The following is an 18,326-nucleotide window of genomic DNA, read 5'->3' as shown; positions in this document are numbered from 1 at the left end:
AGATATAGTAAATAGATTTTACCCCTTTTAACCGGCACAAAAAAACTGACGCCTTTATTCAAGGCATCATGTCTGCAATAACCACAACACAAGCAGTCAAAATTCAAACAAAAAGAGACAACTCTGATAATGATATTGGCACTGTCCTTGAATTTGATTGGTCCACACCAGAGACGGCTTTTCTTAGAGCCCTTTAGTCTCCATTGGTGTTGGACCAGAAGACGCCAATAGGCGTACAACTCAAAAACAGTGCACTATCAGAGTATTGAGGGCTCGGGGTGAGCATTTACATTATGAGACCTCCTTTGCCAGTAACAAGATATAGTAAATAGATTTTACCCCTTTTAACCGGCACAAAAAACTGATACCTTTATTCAAGGCATCATGTCTGCAATAACCACAACACAAGCAGTCAAAATGCAAACAAAAAGAGACAACTCTGATAATAATATTAGTTAAAGGGTAAAATAGGGTTAAAGGGTAAAAAGGGTAAATATTAGTTAAAAGGGTAAAAACCTATTCCTATATCTTGTTACTGGCAAATGAGGTCTCATAATGTAAATGCTCACCCCGAGCCGTCAATACTCTGATAGTGCGCTGTTTTTGAGTTGTACGCCTATTGGCGTCATTTGGTCCAACACCAGTGGAGACTAGGCTCTAAGAAAAGTCGTCTCGGGTGTGGACCAATCAAATTCAAGGACAGTGCCAATATCAATATCAGAGTTGTTTTTTTTTTGTTTGCATTTTGACTGCTTGTGTTGTGGTTATTGCAGACGTGATGCCTTGAATAAAGGTGTCAGTTTTTGTGCCAGTTAAAAGGGTAAAACCTATTCCTATAGCTTGTTACTGGCAAAGGAGGTCTCATAATGTAAATACTCACCCCGAGCCCTCAATACTCTGATAGTGCGCTGTTTTTGAGCTGTACGCCTTTTGGCGTCTTCTGGTCCAACACCAATGGAGACTAAAGGGCTCTAAGAAAAGCCGTCTCGGGTGTGGACCAATCAAATTCAAGGACAGTGCCAATATCATTATCATCAGAGTTGTCTCTTTTTGTTTGCATTTTGACTCTTGTGTTGCGATTTATTGCAGACATGATGCCTTGAATAAAGGTGTCAGTTTTTTTTTGTGCCGGTTAAAAGGGGTAAAAAAAAACCTATTACTAATACGGTTTTATTCTTTTGGGTTAGCTCGCCGTGCCTGGGCGAAAAAAACTTCCGGTACAGCGGGGTCGCAATGGGAGGAAGATCGATTGCCGAACCTGGAGCGTGCCGACTCAGGCGTGCGACTAGGGGTCCCTCAACCGAGAAGATGGTTTCAAATTAAGCAACCGTTGGAAAGATACTCCTAGCTCTTTCGGTAAAGTCACGTTGAAGGGAAACAATAAAATAATAATAAAAATATATAAAACAATAAAGATTCTCCCGACGTTTCGCGACCATAACACAAACGGTCGTCATCAGGTGTGTCGGTTTGCATAAATGTATTTATTTTTTAACGGTGTATTTATTTATTTATGAAAAACGTCAGCACCACGCGCAGCGATTTGGCAGTTTATTTAGAAGGACGAGTCCATCTATGTCTCCCCCCTCCTCTTTTCAGAACATAGATGGACTAGTCCTTCTAAACAAACTGCCAAATCGCTGCACGTGGCGCTGACGTATTTTATAAATAAATACACCGTTTAAAAATAAATAAATTAATGCAAACCGACACACCTGATGACGACCGTTTGTGTTATGGTCGAAACGTCGTGAGAATTTTTATTGTTTTATATATATTTTATTATTTTATTGTTTCCCTTCAACGTGACTTTACCGAAAGAGCTGAGAGTATGAGTTGCTGCAGTCACGGAAGCTTTAGATCAAAACATTGGAAAGATGTTCTAAATCGAACCAAACATTAAACTAATTTTCATTGGTACAGTATATATATTTTTTTCAAGTAATGCTACCCCAAACTTTCGCAGCACAGGCTGGTGCACTGCCGGTGCCGATCACTGAGCTACACCTTTCATCATGCTAAGTCCGCCAATCAAATGCTAACTTTTTGTTACGCTAATTCCTTTGTCAAGGCACCTTAATCCCTCTCACACGGCTTTAAAGGTCGCGGTCTGAGCTTGGCTGTGTTTCACTCCAGCGCTGTCCTCGAGACAGTCCGGTCCCTTTGCCTGATCAAGGCCGCTTGTGTTGTGGCCGAAACGTCGTGATTTTTGCTGCTAATTTTTTGTTACGCTAATTCCTTTGTCAAGGCACCTTAATCCCTCTCACACGGCTTTAAAGGTCGCGGTCTGAGCTTGGCTCTGTTTCACTCCAGCGCTGTCCTCGAGACAGTCCGGTCCCTTCACCTGATCAAGGCCGCTTGTGTTGCGGCCGAAACGTCGTGAGGATTTTTGTCGTTTTATTTTTTTGTTTAACCTACGCGACTTTACCGAATAGAACCAACGAGTGCCGCGTTAGCTCGTGAAGCCTTCGACGGCTGCGCTCAAAGAACCTCCACCCAGATTTGAAGCTTTCCGTGACCGCAAGGATCCATGCTCTCTATGATTCTATTCAGTAGAGTCGCGTAAAAGTATGAAGCAACAACAACAACAACAAAAAAAACGTGAATGTGTTTTAATCAATTTATTTATTCACTTATATATTGTTGTTGTTGTTGTTTTATACTTGTACGAGACTTCACCGACTACAACGGGGTGTACCGGTAATCCTGCGTTTGCGGGCCGCTGCCTTGCTGAACCTGGAGCGTGCTCACTCAGAGGTGTGCTGGGGGCCTTAACCCAACCGGCAAACACCGAAAACTAGGCGCATGCCCTAGGTGCTTTATTTTTTCGCGTGTGTGTGTGTGCTGCTACTGAACCTGAATCGTGCTCACTCAGAGGTGTGCTGGGGGCCTTAACCCAACCGGCAAACACCGAAAACTAGGCGCATGCCCTAGGTGCTTTATTTTTTCGTGTGTGTGTGTGTGTGCTGCTACTGAACCTGAATCGTGCTCACTCAGAGGCTTGGTGAGGGCCTTAACCCAACCGGCAAACACCGAAAACTAGGCGCATGCCCTAGGTGCTTTATTTTTTCGTGTGTGTGTGTGTGTGCTGCTACTGAACCTGAATCGTGCTCACTCAGAGGCTTGGTGAGGGCCTTAACCCAACCGGCAAACACCGAAAACTAGGCGCATGCCCTAGGTGCTTTATTTTTTCGTGTGTGTGTGTGTGTGCTGCTGCTGAACCTGAATCGTGCTCACTCAGAGGTGTGGTGAGGGCCTTAACCCAACCGGCAAACACCGAAAACTAGGCGCATGCCCTAGGTGCTTTATTTTTTCGTGTGTGTGTGTGTGCTGCTGCTGAACCTGAATCGTGTTCACTCAGAGGTGTGCTGGGGGCCTTAACTCAACCGGCAAACACCGAAAACTAGGTGCATGCCCTAGGTGCTTTATTTTTTCGCGTGTGTGTGTGTGTGTGCTGCTACTGAACCTGAATCGTGCTCACTCAGAGGTGTGCTGGGGGCCTTAACTCAACCGGCAAACACCGAAAACTAGGCGCATGCCCTAGGTGCTTTATTTTTTCGCGTGTGTGTGTGTGTGCTGCTACTGAACCTGAATCGTGCTCACTCAGAGGTGTGCTGGGGGCCTTAACTCAACCGGCAAACACCGAAAACTAGGCGCATGCCCTAGGTGCTTTATTTTTTCGTGTGTGTGTGCTGCTGCTGAACCCGGAGCGAGGTTCGATTGCGTAAAAAGTATTTTTTTTTTTAAGCGACCTAACCTCGTAACAAAACCTTCCCCCTTCTCCCCCCTGTAAATACGAATGACACTGGCGGCGTGCGGGACGAGGTGGGGTGTGTGTGTGTGTGGGTGTGTGGGGGTGTGTGTGGTGTGTGTGTGGGTGTGTGGGGGTGTGGGTGTGTGTGTGTGGTGTGTGGGTGTGTGGGTGTGTGGGGTGTGTGGGTGTGTGTGGGGTGTGGGGGTGGGTGTGGGGGGTGTGTGGGGGTGTGTGTGGTGTCGGTGTGGGGTGTGTGGGTGTGTAGGGTGTGTGGGTGTGTGGAGTGTGGTGTGGGTGTGTGGGGGTGTGGGTGTGGGTGGTGTGTGTGCGCGTGTGTGTGTGGCGTGTGGCGCGCGCGTGTGTCTGTGGCGTGTGGCGCGCGTGTGCGGTGGGCGTGTACGGGTGGAGGAGCCTCACGCTCTTGAAGTCCACGTCGGTGACGTCGCGCAGCGCCGCCCGCAGCCCCTCGGCCCACTCGCGGTCGCTGAGCGGGCACTCCTGGGCGCCCAGCGCGTACACGTCGTGCGCCAACGTCAGCGTGGCGTCGTCACGGGTCCTGCCCGCGCCCTGCGACATCAGCCACGTGTGCAGGAAGCGTGGCGGCGGGGCGTTGCCTGGGCACGCGCGACGCCGCAGACACCCGCCGAGTTACGCGGGGAAACCCCGCTAAGGGCTCGCCGGGGTTCGGACACGCGCGCGCGCACGGACACGCACGCGCGCGTACAGACACACGCGCGCACACACACACACACAGACACACACGCGCAGACACACACACAGACACACACGCGCACACACACACAGACACACACGCACAGACACGCACACAGACACACACGCACAGACACACACACAGACAGACACGCGCACACACACACAGACACACACGCACAGACACACACACACACAGACACGCGCACACACACACAGGGATACACGCACACAGACACACATAGAGCCACGCACACAGACACACATAGAGCCACGCACACAGACACACATAGAGCCACGCACACAAACACACACACACTCGGACACATAAACAGGGACACACACAGACACACACACAGACACACGCACACACATGTACACACAAGCACACAGACACACATAGAGCCACGCACACAGACACGCGCACAGACACACGCACAGACACACAAACACATGGACATATAAACAGGGACACACACAGACACACACACACAGACACACGCACACACACGGGGAGACACGCACACAGACACACATAGAGCCACAATAACCGCCATTCGCCACTAAGTGGCGGTGACGTCACCACGACGCTTGTGCCAGGCTATGTGCACCCTGAGGCCACGTGAAGTGTCGAACGCCCGCTGGCAGGAGGTCACGGGGCAGACCCAGGTGCCACGGGTCGACTGACTGAGATGACTGGCTGATGCACCACCTGTTCCCCCTACTGTGCCAACCTGCTGTGCTTTAGCCACCCGGCGCTCCGCTCGTTGTTCTGAGCATCGCTCCTCCGCCCTCCGTTGTTGTTGGAGGGCGACTGCCTCCAACTGCCCAGTAACATCCTTCACGAGCCTCCTCCACAGAGGCCGATCTTGACACCGCTGGTACCAGTCATCGGCAAGTCCACTCAGCTCCAGGTCCTCCTGTACCACATCACTCCATCTCTTCTCTAGCCCGTGCCGCGCCCGCTTAGCCCCCTCAATCCGGACAAACAAAAGCTGTTTCGGCATGCGGTGGCTGGGCATGCGGGCTACATGACCCAGCCATCGCAGCCTTGCCTGCCGGAGGAGCTCACCGATGGGACCCTGCCCAGATCTTTCAAGGATTTGTGAGCTCCTCACACAATCCAGTCTGGTTAAACCAAGGATGGATCGTAGGCAGGCAGCCTAAATGTTTCTAACCGGCGAAGATGTTCCATTAGGGGGGTCCACGTTTCGCAAGCATAGAGAAGGGAGGGAATGACCGTGGCCGAGAAGACCTGAAGCTTAGTGCGGAGCAACAGACCAGGTAGCTTCCACACAGCGTTACGCAACCGATGAAAAGATATTGCCGCTCGACTGATTCGGAGTGAGACCTCTGCTGTTAAACTGGAGCCAGTCATAAGCACACTGCCCAGGTATGGGAAACTCTCCACTCTCTCCACAACTGCCCCATCACCGATTGGGAGTTGTGGGGGTGGAGTGTCCGATGGTACAAAATACCCAGGCAGGTGCTTAGTTTTGGTGGGGCTGATGGTAAGGCCCCACCTCTTAGTGGCACGCTCCAGTCTCAGCAGCAGCGTCTCCAACTCCTCCTCTGACTGAGCAGCTATTACCAAATCATCAGCATACATAACGTGGTTGAGCAATAGGGAGCCATCCCTTGACCGCACCCGGGCATCGATTAGCCTCCCATTATATCTGTACCATATGGAGATTCCCCCGGTACAGCTATTGAAGGCTTCACGAACTACGTGGTCAAAATAGATGTTAAATAATGTGGGAGCCAGAGGACATCCCTGTCGCACCCCAAGGTGTACAGGGAATGGCTCTGACTCCCGGCCACGTAGTTTTACCCGGGCCCGCTCACCATCATGAAGGTCCTTAATGATCGTGAGCAGAGGGTCAGGTACTCCAAAAGCACGAAGAACGACCCAGAGCCCAGGCCTACTGATGGTATCATAGGCCTTGACCAGGTCAATAAAGCAGAGATGTAGGTCTTGTTGGAATTCCCTACACCTCTGCTGTAGCAGACAAACAGAATATATGGCATCTGTGTAGGACCGCCCTTTCCTGAAACCGCATTGGGGCTCCGCAAGCCTCTACTCAGCGTGCCTGGCAAGGCGATGCTGAATAATCCTTGCCAGGACCTTTCCCGGCACACTGAGGAGTGAGATGCCCCTGTAGTTGTTACAGTCTGTGCGGTCCCCCTTCTTAAAAAGGGGGACCACCAGGGCATCCTTCCAATCCTGCGGAACCCGTCCAGTGGTCCAGACTATTGTTATGATGTCATATAGGGCAGTCTGTGCACAAACGCCACCCTCCCTCAGCATTTCGCTTGGGAGATCATCTCTGCCCGCTGCCTTTCCTGGTCTCAGACTCCGGATCGCCTTCAATACTTCCTCAGCAGATGGCACCTCAGCCCGCCACTCACAGGGGGTGACTTCTTCCAATATTTGAGGCACCGCAGCCTCAGCAGGGTCATCCTCACTTTGTGCCATGATGTTTTCCTGGCTGAGGGATTTTTCCTCCCCCAGGACCTCACAGAAATGCTCAGCAAATCTGCGAACCTGTTCCTGGGGGTCGGAGATTGGATCACCGTTTTTTCCCCTAATGATGGTAATAGGTGTGGCGCTGCAGGTTACTTTTTTGATGGAGATAAATAGAGATTTGTGATCACGGGCCACTGAGGCAGACTCCATCTCCTCAGCAACCCGCGACCACCACCCATCCTTGCAGCGCCTCACGGCTCTCCGAACCTCCGAGCGAAGGCTGCGGTAAGCCTCCTCATTCTCTGACGTGGGATTCTGTAGCCGATGACAGTGGGCCTGTCGCTTTTTTTCAACCATCCTGAACACCTCCTCTGTCAGCCAGGGTCTCTGGGGTGGTCTGGACCACGTACCCAAAGCAGCCATTGCAGTTGCATGAGTCATAGTGCTAAACCTCGCCCATTTACCCTCGACATCAGGAGGAGTCGGGGACGATGCCAATCCCAGCCGCAAGCGATGATGAAATTCTCGCTTGCAACTTTCATCAGATAACTGAGACCAGGCCACTTTATGTTGGAATGGGGTCCTGGGTGTACACCCACCACCGGAGTGGAAGAATGGCAGGCGCATCTTACAGATGACTAGTCGATGGTCAGAGGGCAGATCAGCTCCACGGTAGGTCCTGGTGTCAAGGACATGGGCTCGCATTCGCTGGTCCGTCACTATGTAGTCCAGCAGATGTTCTTGCTTGGACCCGGCATGCATCCATGATGTTGTGTGGATGCGCCGATGCCGGAATATCGTGTTGGTAATTACAAGCCCATGGGCTGCACAAAAATCTAGCAGCCTCCTACCGTTGTTATTGAGCTGATCTGGCCCATGCCCTCCAATCACTCCAGACCAGGTGCCAGTATCATGACCAACTCGGGCATTGAAGTCACCCAACATGATGACTCTATCCCGAGCGGCCACTTTAGCCAGCACCTGTGACAGGAGGTCATAGAAGGCATCTGACTCATCGGCTTTGCCTGCATCCCTCCACGGATGTTCATCTTCGGTGGGGGCATAAGTAACCACGACCACCATTCCTCGCCTCCGGTTGATGGGAAGGCGAGCCCAAAGTAGCCTGGGGCTTACAGCTTCCCACACCTCACCGCCACGCTCCCACGCCCCCTTCATTCTTTTGTTCAAAAGAAGACCCACACCCTGTTGTTTGGCAGTCTGCTGCCCCGAGTAGAGGACTGTCCACCCCTCATGGTGGCAGGAGCCAGAGCCGGTCCACCGGACCTCCTGAATGCCGCATAGATCCAGGCGGTACCGGTCCAGCTCCCGACAGAGGAGTGGCAGCCTCTCCTCTGCAGTGAGCGTTCGAACATTCCACGTGGCCACCCGTAGTGGCTTTTCGTTGTTTCTGGAGTAGCCCCGAGGGTAGGTATTCAATCTCCTGGCTCCACCAATTGGGGTTTGGCCAGGAGACGTCATAGACGCCTGGCCCCCCGGGGCCTCCGGCACAAGCTTATTAGTTACATATTTCAGTTTAATTCGTGGTTTCGTGGTAATTAATTGAAGGTGTAGGGGTTACCAGCTCCTAGCACCCGTCCAGAGCCCCCGTTTAGCCCCTGTGGTGGACACATATGCCATGAGGGGAGGAGCCAATCAAAATTGGATCTCCCCCCACAGCACTGTCCACGACAGAGTTGCCCGTCCGGCACACACAGACACGCGCACACACACACAGACACACACGCACAGACACACACACACACACAGACACACACATACACGGAGAGACACGCACACAGACACACATAGAGCCACGCACACAGACACACATAGAGCCACGCACACAGACACACACACACGGACACATAAACAGGGACACACACAGACACACACACACACGCACACACACGGGGAGACACGCACACAGACACACATAGAGCCACGCACACAGACACGCGCACAGACACACGCACAGACACACACACACACACATGGACATATAAACAGGGACATACACAGATACACACACACAGACACACGCACACACAGGGATACACGCACACAGACACACATAGAGCCACGCACACAGACACACGCACGGACACACGCACAGACACACGCACACGGACACATAAACAGGGACACGCACACACCGACACACACACGGACACACACAGACACACACACAGACACACACACACACACACGGGGAGACACGCACACAGACACACATAGAGCCACGCACACAGACACACACGCACAGACATACGCACAGACACACACACGCACAGACACACACACACAGACACACACACAGACACACAGACACACAGACACACACACACAGACACACACACAGACACACAGACACACAGACACACACAGACAACTGCTCACCCATGTTCCACGTTCCCACGAAGACGGAGATCATGTCCGGCTCGTCACGGTGAGAATGCTTCACCTTCATCTGCTGCAGCAGCTGGCAGAACGCCTCTCGCTTCTGCAGTCGCGAAGAAACGAAACGGGAAAAGGTTTCCAGTGTAGCCTCTAACGGGGCTACACTGCAGCAGCAGCAGCAGCAAGAGCTAGCAGCAGCAGCAGCAGCAACATCAGCAGTAGCAGGCAGCAGCAGCAGCAACAGCAGCAGCAGCAGCAACAGCAGCAGAAGCAGCAGCAGTAGCAGGCAGCAGCAGCAGCAGGATCTAGCAGCAGCAGCAGGAGCTAGCAGCAGCAGGAGCTAGCAGTGGTGGCGGGGAGCGGTGGGTGTAGTGGTTAGCGCTACGCTGCGCCACGAACCTGGCGACCCGGGTTCGATTCACACTCGCGGTCAACGCCACCGGTGACAATTATCTGAACCGGTCCTGGGCCTCCCCTAGGTCGACTCAGCCTCAAATAAGCACCTGGTGCGGTGTGTAGTAAACATCGTCACTAGGGGAGGCAAAAGCGGCCGGGCGTGGTGCTGGCCACCCACCACCTCGTGTGCCGTGCCGGCCTTCATAGGTGCTCGCTAACAGCACTTGCCCCTACAGTCTTGATAAGGCTACACTGGAGATCTTTGTCTTTGGTGGTGCTGGTAGGTGGTGCTGGCGTCAGTGGCTATTGCCGGTAGCGGTGGTAGCGATGATGGTAGTGGTGCTGTCCATGGTGCTAGTGGGTGGTGGTGCTGTCCATGGTGCTAGTGGGTGGTGGTGCTGTCCAGGGTGCTAGTGGGTGGTGGTGCTGTCCATGGTGCTAGTGGGTGGTGGTGCTGTCCATGGTGCTAGTGGGTGGTGGTGCTGTCCATGGTGCTAGTGGGTGGTGGTGCTGTCCATGGTGCTAGTGGGTGGTGGTGCTGTCCATGGTGCTAGTGGGTGGTGGTGCTGTCCAGGGTGCTAGTGGGTGGTGGTGCTGTCCATGGTGCTAGTGGGTGGTGGTGCTGTCCATGGTGCTAGTGGGTGGTGGTGCTGTCCATGGTGCTAGTGGGTGGTGGTGCTGTCCATGGTGCTAGTGGGTGGTGGTGCTGTCCAGGGTGCTAGTGGGTGGTGGTGCTGTTCAGGGTGCTAGTGGGTGGTGGTGCTGTCCAGGGTGCTAGTGGGTGCTGGTCCTGTTCAGGGTGCTAGTGGGTGCTGGTGCTGTTCAGGGTGCTAGCGGGTGGTGGTGCTGTTCAGGGTGCTAGTGGGTGGTGGTGCTGTCCATGGTGCTAGTGGGTGGTGGTGCTGTCCATGGTGCTAGTGGGTGGTGGTGCTGTTCAGGGTGCTAGTGGGTGGTGGTGCTGTCCATGGTGCTAGTGGGTGGTGGTGCTGTCCATGGTGCTAGTGGGTGGTGGTGCTGTCCATGGTGCTAGTGGGTGGTGGTGCTGTCCATGGTGCTAGTGGGTGGTGGTGCTGTCCAGGGTGCTAGTGGGTGGTGGTTGCTGTCCATGGTGCTAGTGGGTGGTGGTGCTGTCCAGGGTGCTAGTGGGTGGTGGTGCTGTCCATGGTGCTAGTGGGTGGTGGTGCTGTCCATGGTGCTAGTGGGTGGTGGTGCTGTCCATGGTGCTAGTGGGTGGTGGTGCTGTCCATGGTGCTAGTGGGTGGTGGTGCTGTCCAGGGTGCTAGTGGGTGGTGGTTGCTGTCCATGGTGCTAGTGGGTGGTGGTGCTGTCCAGGGTGCTAGTGGGTGGTGGTGCTGTCCATCGTGCTAGTGGGTGGTGGTGCTGTCCATGGTGCTAGTGGGTGGTGGTGCTGTCCATGGTGCTAGTGGGTGATGGTGCTGTTCAGGGTGCTAGTGGGTGGTGGTGGTGCTGGTGCTAGTGGGTGGTGGTGGTGGTGGCATTGCTAGTGGGTGGTGGTGCTAGTGGGTGGTGGGTGGCGGTGCTAGTGGGTGGTGGTGGTGCTGGTGCTAGTGGGTGGTGGTGGTGGTGCTAGTGGGTGGTGGTGCTAGTGGGTGGTGGAGGTGGTGGTGGTGCTAGTGGGTGGTGGTGGTGCTGGTGCTAGTGGGTGGTGGTGATGGCGTTGCTAGTGGGTGGTGGTGCTAGTGGGTGGTGGGTGGCAGTGCTAGTGGGTGATGCTGGTGCTAGTGGGTGGTGGTGCTAGTGCGTGGAGGGTGGTGGTGCTAGTGGGTGGTGGTGGTGGCGTTGCTAGTGGGTGGTGGTGCTAGTGGGTGGTGGGTGGCGGTGCTAGTGGGTGGTGGGGTTGCTAGTGGGTGGTGGTGCTGGTGCTAGTGGGTGGTGGTGCTAGTGGGTGGTGGTGGTGGCGTTGCTAGTGGGTGGTGGTGCTAGTGGGTGGTGGTGGTGGTGCTAGTGGGTGGTGGTGGTGGTGCTGGTGCTAGTGGGTGGTGGTGGGTGATGGTGCTAGTGGGTGGTGGTGGGTGGTGGTACTAGTGGGTGGTGGTGCTAGTGGGTGGTGGTGGTGGGTGGTGGTGCTAGTGGGTGGTGGTGCTGGTGGTGCTAGTGGGTGGTAGTGCTGGTGGTGCTAGTGGGTGGTGGTGCTGGTGGTGGTATGTCGGAGAGACCCGCGCGTCGGAGAAGATGAAGTCCCTGCGGTTGTTCTTGTCGCGGTCACGGTCGAACACGATGCTCAGCTTATTGTGGAACCGCTGAGACTTGATGAGCTGCAAGACTGGCACAGCGGATCGGCATCAGCATCATCATCAACAGGGAGCATTGTCATCAGGATTGTCATCAGCAGGATCTCTGTGTCTCTGACACGGCCATCGTGAACCCACTGAGAGAGAGACACCCAGACCCAGGGCTCGAACCCAGCCTCTCGGTGTCTCCGACACGGCCATCGTGAACCCACTGAGAGACACCCAGACCCAGGGCTCGAACCCAGCCTCTCAGTGTCTCTGACACGGCCATCGTGAACCCACTGAGAGAGAGACACCCAGACCCAGGGCTCGAACCCAGCCTCTCAGTGTCTCTGACACGGCCATCGTGAACCCACTGATAGAGAGACACCCAGACCCAGGGCTCGAACCCAGCCTCTCAGTGTCTCTGACAGGGCCATCGTGAACCCACTGAGAGAGAGACACCCAGACCCAGGGCTCGAACCCAGCCTTTCGGTGTCTCTGACACGGCCATCGTGAACCCACTGATAGAGAGACACCCAGACCCAGGGCTCGAACCCAGCCTCTCGGTGTCTCTGACACGGCCCATCGTGAACCCACTGAGAGAGAGACACCCAGACCCAGGGCTCCAACCCAGCCTCTCAGTGTCTCTGACACGGCCATCGTGAACCCACTGAGAGAGAGACACCCAGACCCAGGGCTCGAACCCAGCCTCTCGGTGTCTCCGACACGGCCATCGTGAACCCACTGAGAGAGAGAGAGACACCCAGACCCAGGGCTCGAACCCAGCATCTCAGTGTCTCCGACACGGCCATCGTGAACCCACTGAGAGAGAGACACCCAGACCCAGGGCTCGAACCCAGCCTCTCAGTGTCACCGACACGGCCATCGTGAACCCACTGAGCGAGAGACACCTAGACCCAGGGCTCGAACTCAGCCTCTCGGTGTCTCCGACACCGCCCATCGTGAAAGAAAAGTAGTCGCGACAATGAATGAGCGCCAGCCTCTATCCACGGCCGGGAATCGAACCCGGGTGGTGGTGGTGGTGGTGGGGGGCTCACTGCGCTCGTGCGTGTAGCTGTCCACCTCATCCAGACCGTCTTTGTTTCTCCGCAGCATCACCAACCTCCCCTCCTCCACCTCCACACGCAGCAGCGGCTTCTTGCCCAGCCGGGTGAACTCGGAGAGGTGGGAGTCCACCTTGACCTGCGGCGGTGGCGGTGCAATAGAAGTACTTAACAACGTCGTCCTCACGTGGTGCCGCACCCACCCACCCGCACACTCACAGACTTAGTAACCTTGCACTGCGGCAGCGGTGGACGTGGTGGTGCAATAGAGGTACCGTGCAACTTCACGTGGCACCCTGCCCACCCAGCTCACTCGTCCACTCATGCAGTCATCCACTCATTCACTCTCTCACTCAGTCACCGGTCCACCCACTACTCATTCACTATCTCACTCAGTCACCGGTCCACCCACACTCATTCACTCTCTCACTCAGTCACCGGTCCACCCACACTCATTCACTATCTCACTCAGTCACCGGTCCACCCACACACATTCACTCTCTCACTCAGTCACCAGTCCACCAAACCACATTCACTCTCTCACTCAGTCACCGGTCCAACCACATTCACTCTCTCACTCAGTCACCGGTCCACACACACTCATTCACTCTCTCACTCAGTCACCGGTCCAACCACATTCACTCTCTCACTCAGTCACCGGTCCACACACACTCATTCACTATCTCACTCAGTCACCGGTCCACCCACACTCATTCACTCTCTCACTCAGTCACCGGTCCACACACACTCATTCACTCTCTCACTCAGTCACCGGTCCACGCACACTCATTCACTCTCTCACTCAGTCACCGGTCCACCAAACCACATTCACTCTCTCACTCAGTCACCGGTCCACACACACTCATTCACTCTCTCACTCAGTCACCGGTCCACCCACGCTCATTCACTCTCTCACTCAGTTACCGGTCCACCCACACTCATTCACTCTCTCACTCAGTCACCGGTCCACACACACTCATTCACTCTTTCACTCAGTCACCGGTCCACGCACACTCATTCACTCTCTCACTCAGTCACCGGTCCACACACACTCATTCACTCTCTCACTCAGTCACCGGTCCACCCACACTCATTCACTCTCTCACTCAGTCACCGGTCCACACACACACATTCACTCTCTCACTCAGTCACCGGTCCACCCACACACATTCACTCTCTCACTCAGTCACCGGTCCACCAAACCACATTCACTCTCTCACTCAGTCACCGGTCCACCCACACTCATTCACTCTCTCACTCAGTCACCAGTCCACCCACACTCATTCACTCTCTCACTCAGTCACCGGTCCACGCACACTCATTCACTCTCTCACTCAGTCACCGGTCCACCCACACTCATTCACTCTCTCACTCAGTTACCGGTCCACCCACACTCATTCACTCTCTCACTCAGACACCGGTCCACCCACACTCATTCACTCTCTCACTCAGTCACCGGTCCACCCACACTCATTCACTCTCTCAATCAGTCACCGGTCCACCCACACTCATTCACTCTCTCACTCAGTCACCGGTCCACGCACAGTCATTCACTCTCTCACTCAGTTACCAGTCCACTCACACTCATTCACTCTCTCACTCAGTCACCGGTCTACCAAACCACATTCACTCTCTCACTCAGTCACCGGTCCACCCACACTCATTCACTCTCTCACTCAGTCACCAGTCCACCCACACTCATTCACTCTCTCACTCAGTCACCGGTCCACGCACACTCATTCACTCTCTCACTCAGTCACCGGTCCACCCACACTCATTCACTCTCTAAATCAGTCACCGGTCCACCCACACTCATTCACTCTCTCACTCAGTCACCGGTCCACCCACACTCATTCACTCTCTCACTCAGTCACCGGTCCACCCACACTCATTCACTCTCTCACTCAGTCACCGGTCCACCAAACCACATTCATTCTCTCACTCAGACACGAGTCCACCCACACTCATTCACTCTCTCACTCAGTTACCGGTCCACCCACACTCATTCACTCTCTCACTCAGTCACCGGTCCACCCACACTCATTCACTCTCTCACTCAGTCACCGGTCCAAGCACACACTCATTCACTCTCTCACTCAGTCACCGGTCCAAGCACACTCATTCACTCTCTCACTCAGTCACCGGTCCACCCACACTCATTCACTCTCTCACTCAGTCACCGGTCCACCCACACTCATTCACTCTCTCACTCAGTCACCGGTCCACGCACACTCATTCACTCTCTCACTCAGTCACCGGTCCACACACACACATTCACTCTCTCACTCAGTCACCGGTCCACCCACACTCATTCACTCTCTCACTCAGTCACCGGTCCACGCACACTCATTCACTCTCTCACTCAGTTACCAGTCCACTCACACTCATTCACTCTCTCACTCAGTCACCGGTCTACCCACACTCATTCACTCTCTCACTCAGTCACCGGTCCACCCACACTCATTCACTCTCTCACTCAGTCACCGGTCTACCCACACTCATTCACTCTCTCACTCAGACACCAGTCCACCCACACACTCGCAGACTTGGTGACCTTGGGATGTCTTAGCGGTGGACGCGGTGGTGCCACGGATGTACCGTGCAACTTCAGATGGCATCTCTCCCCACCTTCAACCCACACCTCCAGCCCACCTAACCCCCTACCCCACCCCACCCATCACTCTCCTGGCTCTAACAAGCGTGCTGATGACAAGAACGCCAAATCAATGAATGTCAATGATCGCCGCGACAAATTGGCGGTGGCGACGTCGCAAAATGCCGTACCTCAAACAGCGCGCCGTTCGCCGCATTCCTCAGGGTGTGAGACGCTGGGAGTTGGATTCCAGTGAGGGCCGGCAAGGCCTCCAGGATCTGTGCGTCGGCGAGACCGCGGGCATGCCCGAGAGGCGGCCTCGTCAAAACGCCGTCGCAACACGCGGGCGGCCTCCAGCCGTGGTCACGGGGAGGTCCTCGCGAGACGAAATTTCCCACCTCCCCCCCCCCTCTCCGCGCGTGTGACGGAAAGCGAACACAAATCCCCATCCCACCGCCCCGCCCCACCGAGCCCATGATGAAATCCCGTAGCCGGCAATGGTCGCGCCGCACCGAACGCCCGATCACGCGGGTGAGTAGGTGAGTGTGAGTAGGTGAGTGTGAGTAGGTGAGTGTGAGCTAGTAGGTGAGTGTGAGTAGGTGAGTGTGAGCTAATGAGTGAGTGGGTGGTGGAGTGGGTGAGCGAGCGAGCGGGCGGGTGAGTGGGTGAGTGTGAGCTAATGAGTGAGTGGGTGGTGGAGTGGGTGAGCGAGCGGGTGAGTAGGTGAGTGTGAGCTAATGAGTGAGTGGGTGGTGGAGTGGGTGAGCGAGCGGGTGAGTAGGTGAGTTAATGAGTGAGTGGGTGGTGGAGTGGGTGAGCGAGCGGGCGGGTGAGTAGGTGAGTGTGAGCTAATGAGTGAGTGGGTGGTGGAGTGGGTGAGCGAGCGGGTGAGTAGGTGAGTTAATGAGTGAGTGGGTGGTGGAGTGGGTGAGCGAGCGGGTGAGTAGGTGGGTTAATGAGTGAGTGGGTGGTGGAGTGGGTGAGCGAGCGGGTGAGTAGGTGAGTTAATGAGTGAGTGGGTGGTGGAGTGGGTGAGCGAGTGGGTGAGTAGGTGAGTTAATGAGTGAGTGGGTGGTGGAGTGGGTGAGCGAGCGGGCGGGTGAGTAGGTGAGTGTGAGCTAATGAGTGAGTGGGTGGTGGAGTGCGTGAGCGAGCGAGCGGGCGGGTGAGTGGGTGAGTGTGAGCTAATGAGTGAGTGGGTGGTGGAGTGGGTGAGCGAGCGGGTGAGTAGGTGAGTTAATGAGTGAGTGGGTGGTGGAGTGGGTGAGCGAGCGGGCGGGTGAGTAGGTGAGTGTGAGCTAATGAGTGAGTGGGTGGTGGAGTGGGTGAGCGAGCGGGTGAGTAGGTGAGTTAATGAGTGAGTGGGTGGTGGAGTGGGTGAGCGAGCGGGTGAGTAGGTGGGTTAATGAGTGAGTGGGTGGTGGAGTGGGTGAGCGAGCGGGTGAGTAGGTGAGTTAATGAGTGAGTGGGTGGTGGAGTGGGTGAGCGAGTGGGTGAGTAGGTGAGTTAATGAGTGAGTGGGTGGTGGAGTGGGTGAGCGAGCGGGCGGGTGAGTAGGTGAGTGTGAGCTAATGAGTGAGTGGGTGGTGGAGTGGGTGAGCGAGCGGGTGAGTAGGTGAGTTAATGAGTGAGTGGGTGGTGGAGTGGGTGAGCGAGCGGGTGAGTAGGTGGGTTAATGAGTGAGTGGGTGGTGGAGTGGGTGAGCGAGCGGGTGAGTAGGTGAGTTAATGAGTGAGTGGGTGGTGGAGTGGGTGAGCGAGTGGGTGAGTAGGTGAGTTAATGAGTGAGTGGGTGGTGGAGTGGGTGAGCGAGCGGGTGAGTAGGTGAGTGTGAGCTAATAAGTGAGTGGGTGGTGGAGTGGGTGAGCGAGCGGGTGAGTAGGTGAGTGTGAGCTAATGAGTGAGTGGGTGGTGGAGTGGGTGAGCGAGCGGGTGAGTAGGTGAGTTAATGAGTGAGTGGGTGGTGGAGTGGGTGAGCGAGCGGGTGAGTAGGTGGGTTAATGAGTGAGTGGGTGGTGGAGTGGGTGAGCAAGCGGGTGAGTAGGTGAGTTAATGAGTGAGTGGGTGGTGGAGTGGGTGAGCGAGTGGGTGAGTAGGTGAGTTAATGAGTGAGTGGGTGGTGGAGAGGATGAGCGAGCGGATGAGTAGGTGAGTGTGAGTGAATGAGTGAGTGGGTGGTGGAGTGGGTGAGCGAGTGGGTGAGTAGGTGAGTGTGAGCTAATGAGTGAGTGGGTGGTGGAGTGGGTGAGCGAGCGAGCGGGTGTGTAGGTGAGTGTGAGCTAATGAGTGAGTGGGTGGTGGAGTGGGTGAGCGAGCGGGCGAGTAGGTGAGTAGGTGGGTTAATGAGTGAGTGGGTGGTGGAGTGGGTGAGCTAGCGGGTGAGTGTGAGCTAATGAGTGAGTGGGTGGTGGAGTGGGTGAGCGAGCGGGTGAGTAGGTGAGTGTGAGCTAATGAGTGAGTGGGTGGTGGAGTGGGTGAGCTAGCGGGTGAGTGTGAGCTAATGAGTGAGTGGGTGGTGGAGTGGGTGAGTGAGCGGGCGGGCGGGTGAGTGGGTGAGTGTGAGTTAATGAGTGAGTGGGTGGTGGAGTGGGTGAGCGAGTGGGTGAGTAGGTGGGTTAATGAGAGTGTGGGTGGTGGAGTGGGTGAGCGAGCGGGTGAGTAGGTGGGTTAATGAGTGAGTGGGTGGTGGAGTGGGTGAGCGAGCGGGTGAG

At 55.2% G+C, this 18,326-nt stretch overlaps 1 protein-coding gene across 1 annotated transcript in view; it reads right to left on the bottom strand.

Annotated features, from left to right (window-relative positions):
- LOC116938343 (phosphatidylinositol 3,4,5-trisphosphate 5-phosphatase 2A-like) overlaps window positions 1-18,326 on the bottom strand; it is a 117,585-nt gene that overhangs the window by 55,117 nt on the left and 44,142 nt on the right. The window contains exons 9-13 of the mRNA XM_076054730.1: window positions 15,808-15,894; window positions 13,018-13,162; window positions 11,903-12,009; window positions 9,330-9,432; window positions 4,172-4,368 (exon numbers count right to left, since the gene is read on the bottom strand). Of these exons, the coding sequence (XP_075910845.1) occupies window positions 4,172-4,368; window positions 9,330-9,432; window positions 11,903-12,009; window positions 13,018-13,162; window positions 15,808-15,894 (639 nt within the window). The remainder of the gene's footprint in view (window positions 1-4,171; window positions 4,369-9,329; window positions 9,433-11,902; window positions 12,010-13,017; window positions 13,163-15,807; window positions 15,895-18,326) is intronic.

Source organism: Petromyzon marinus, chromosome 67, assembly GCF_048934315.1.
Source record: "Petromyzon marinus isolate PM22_M1 ecotype Great Lakes invasive population chromosome 67, UKy_Petmar_22M1.pri1.0, whole genome shotgun sequence".
Lineage (NCBI taxonomy): Eukaryota > Metazoa > Chordata > Hyperoartia > Petromyzontiformes > Petromyzontidae > Petromyzon > Petromyzon marinus.
Note: the sequence above shows the minus strand (reverse complement) of the source record. Positions and strands in the feature narration are given on the sequence as shown.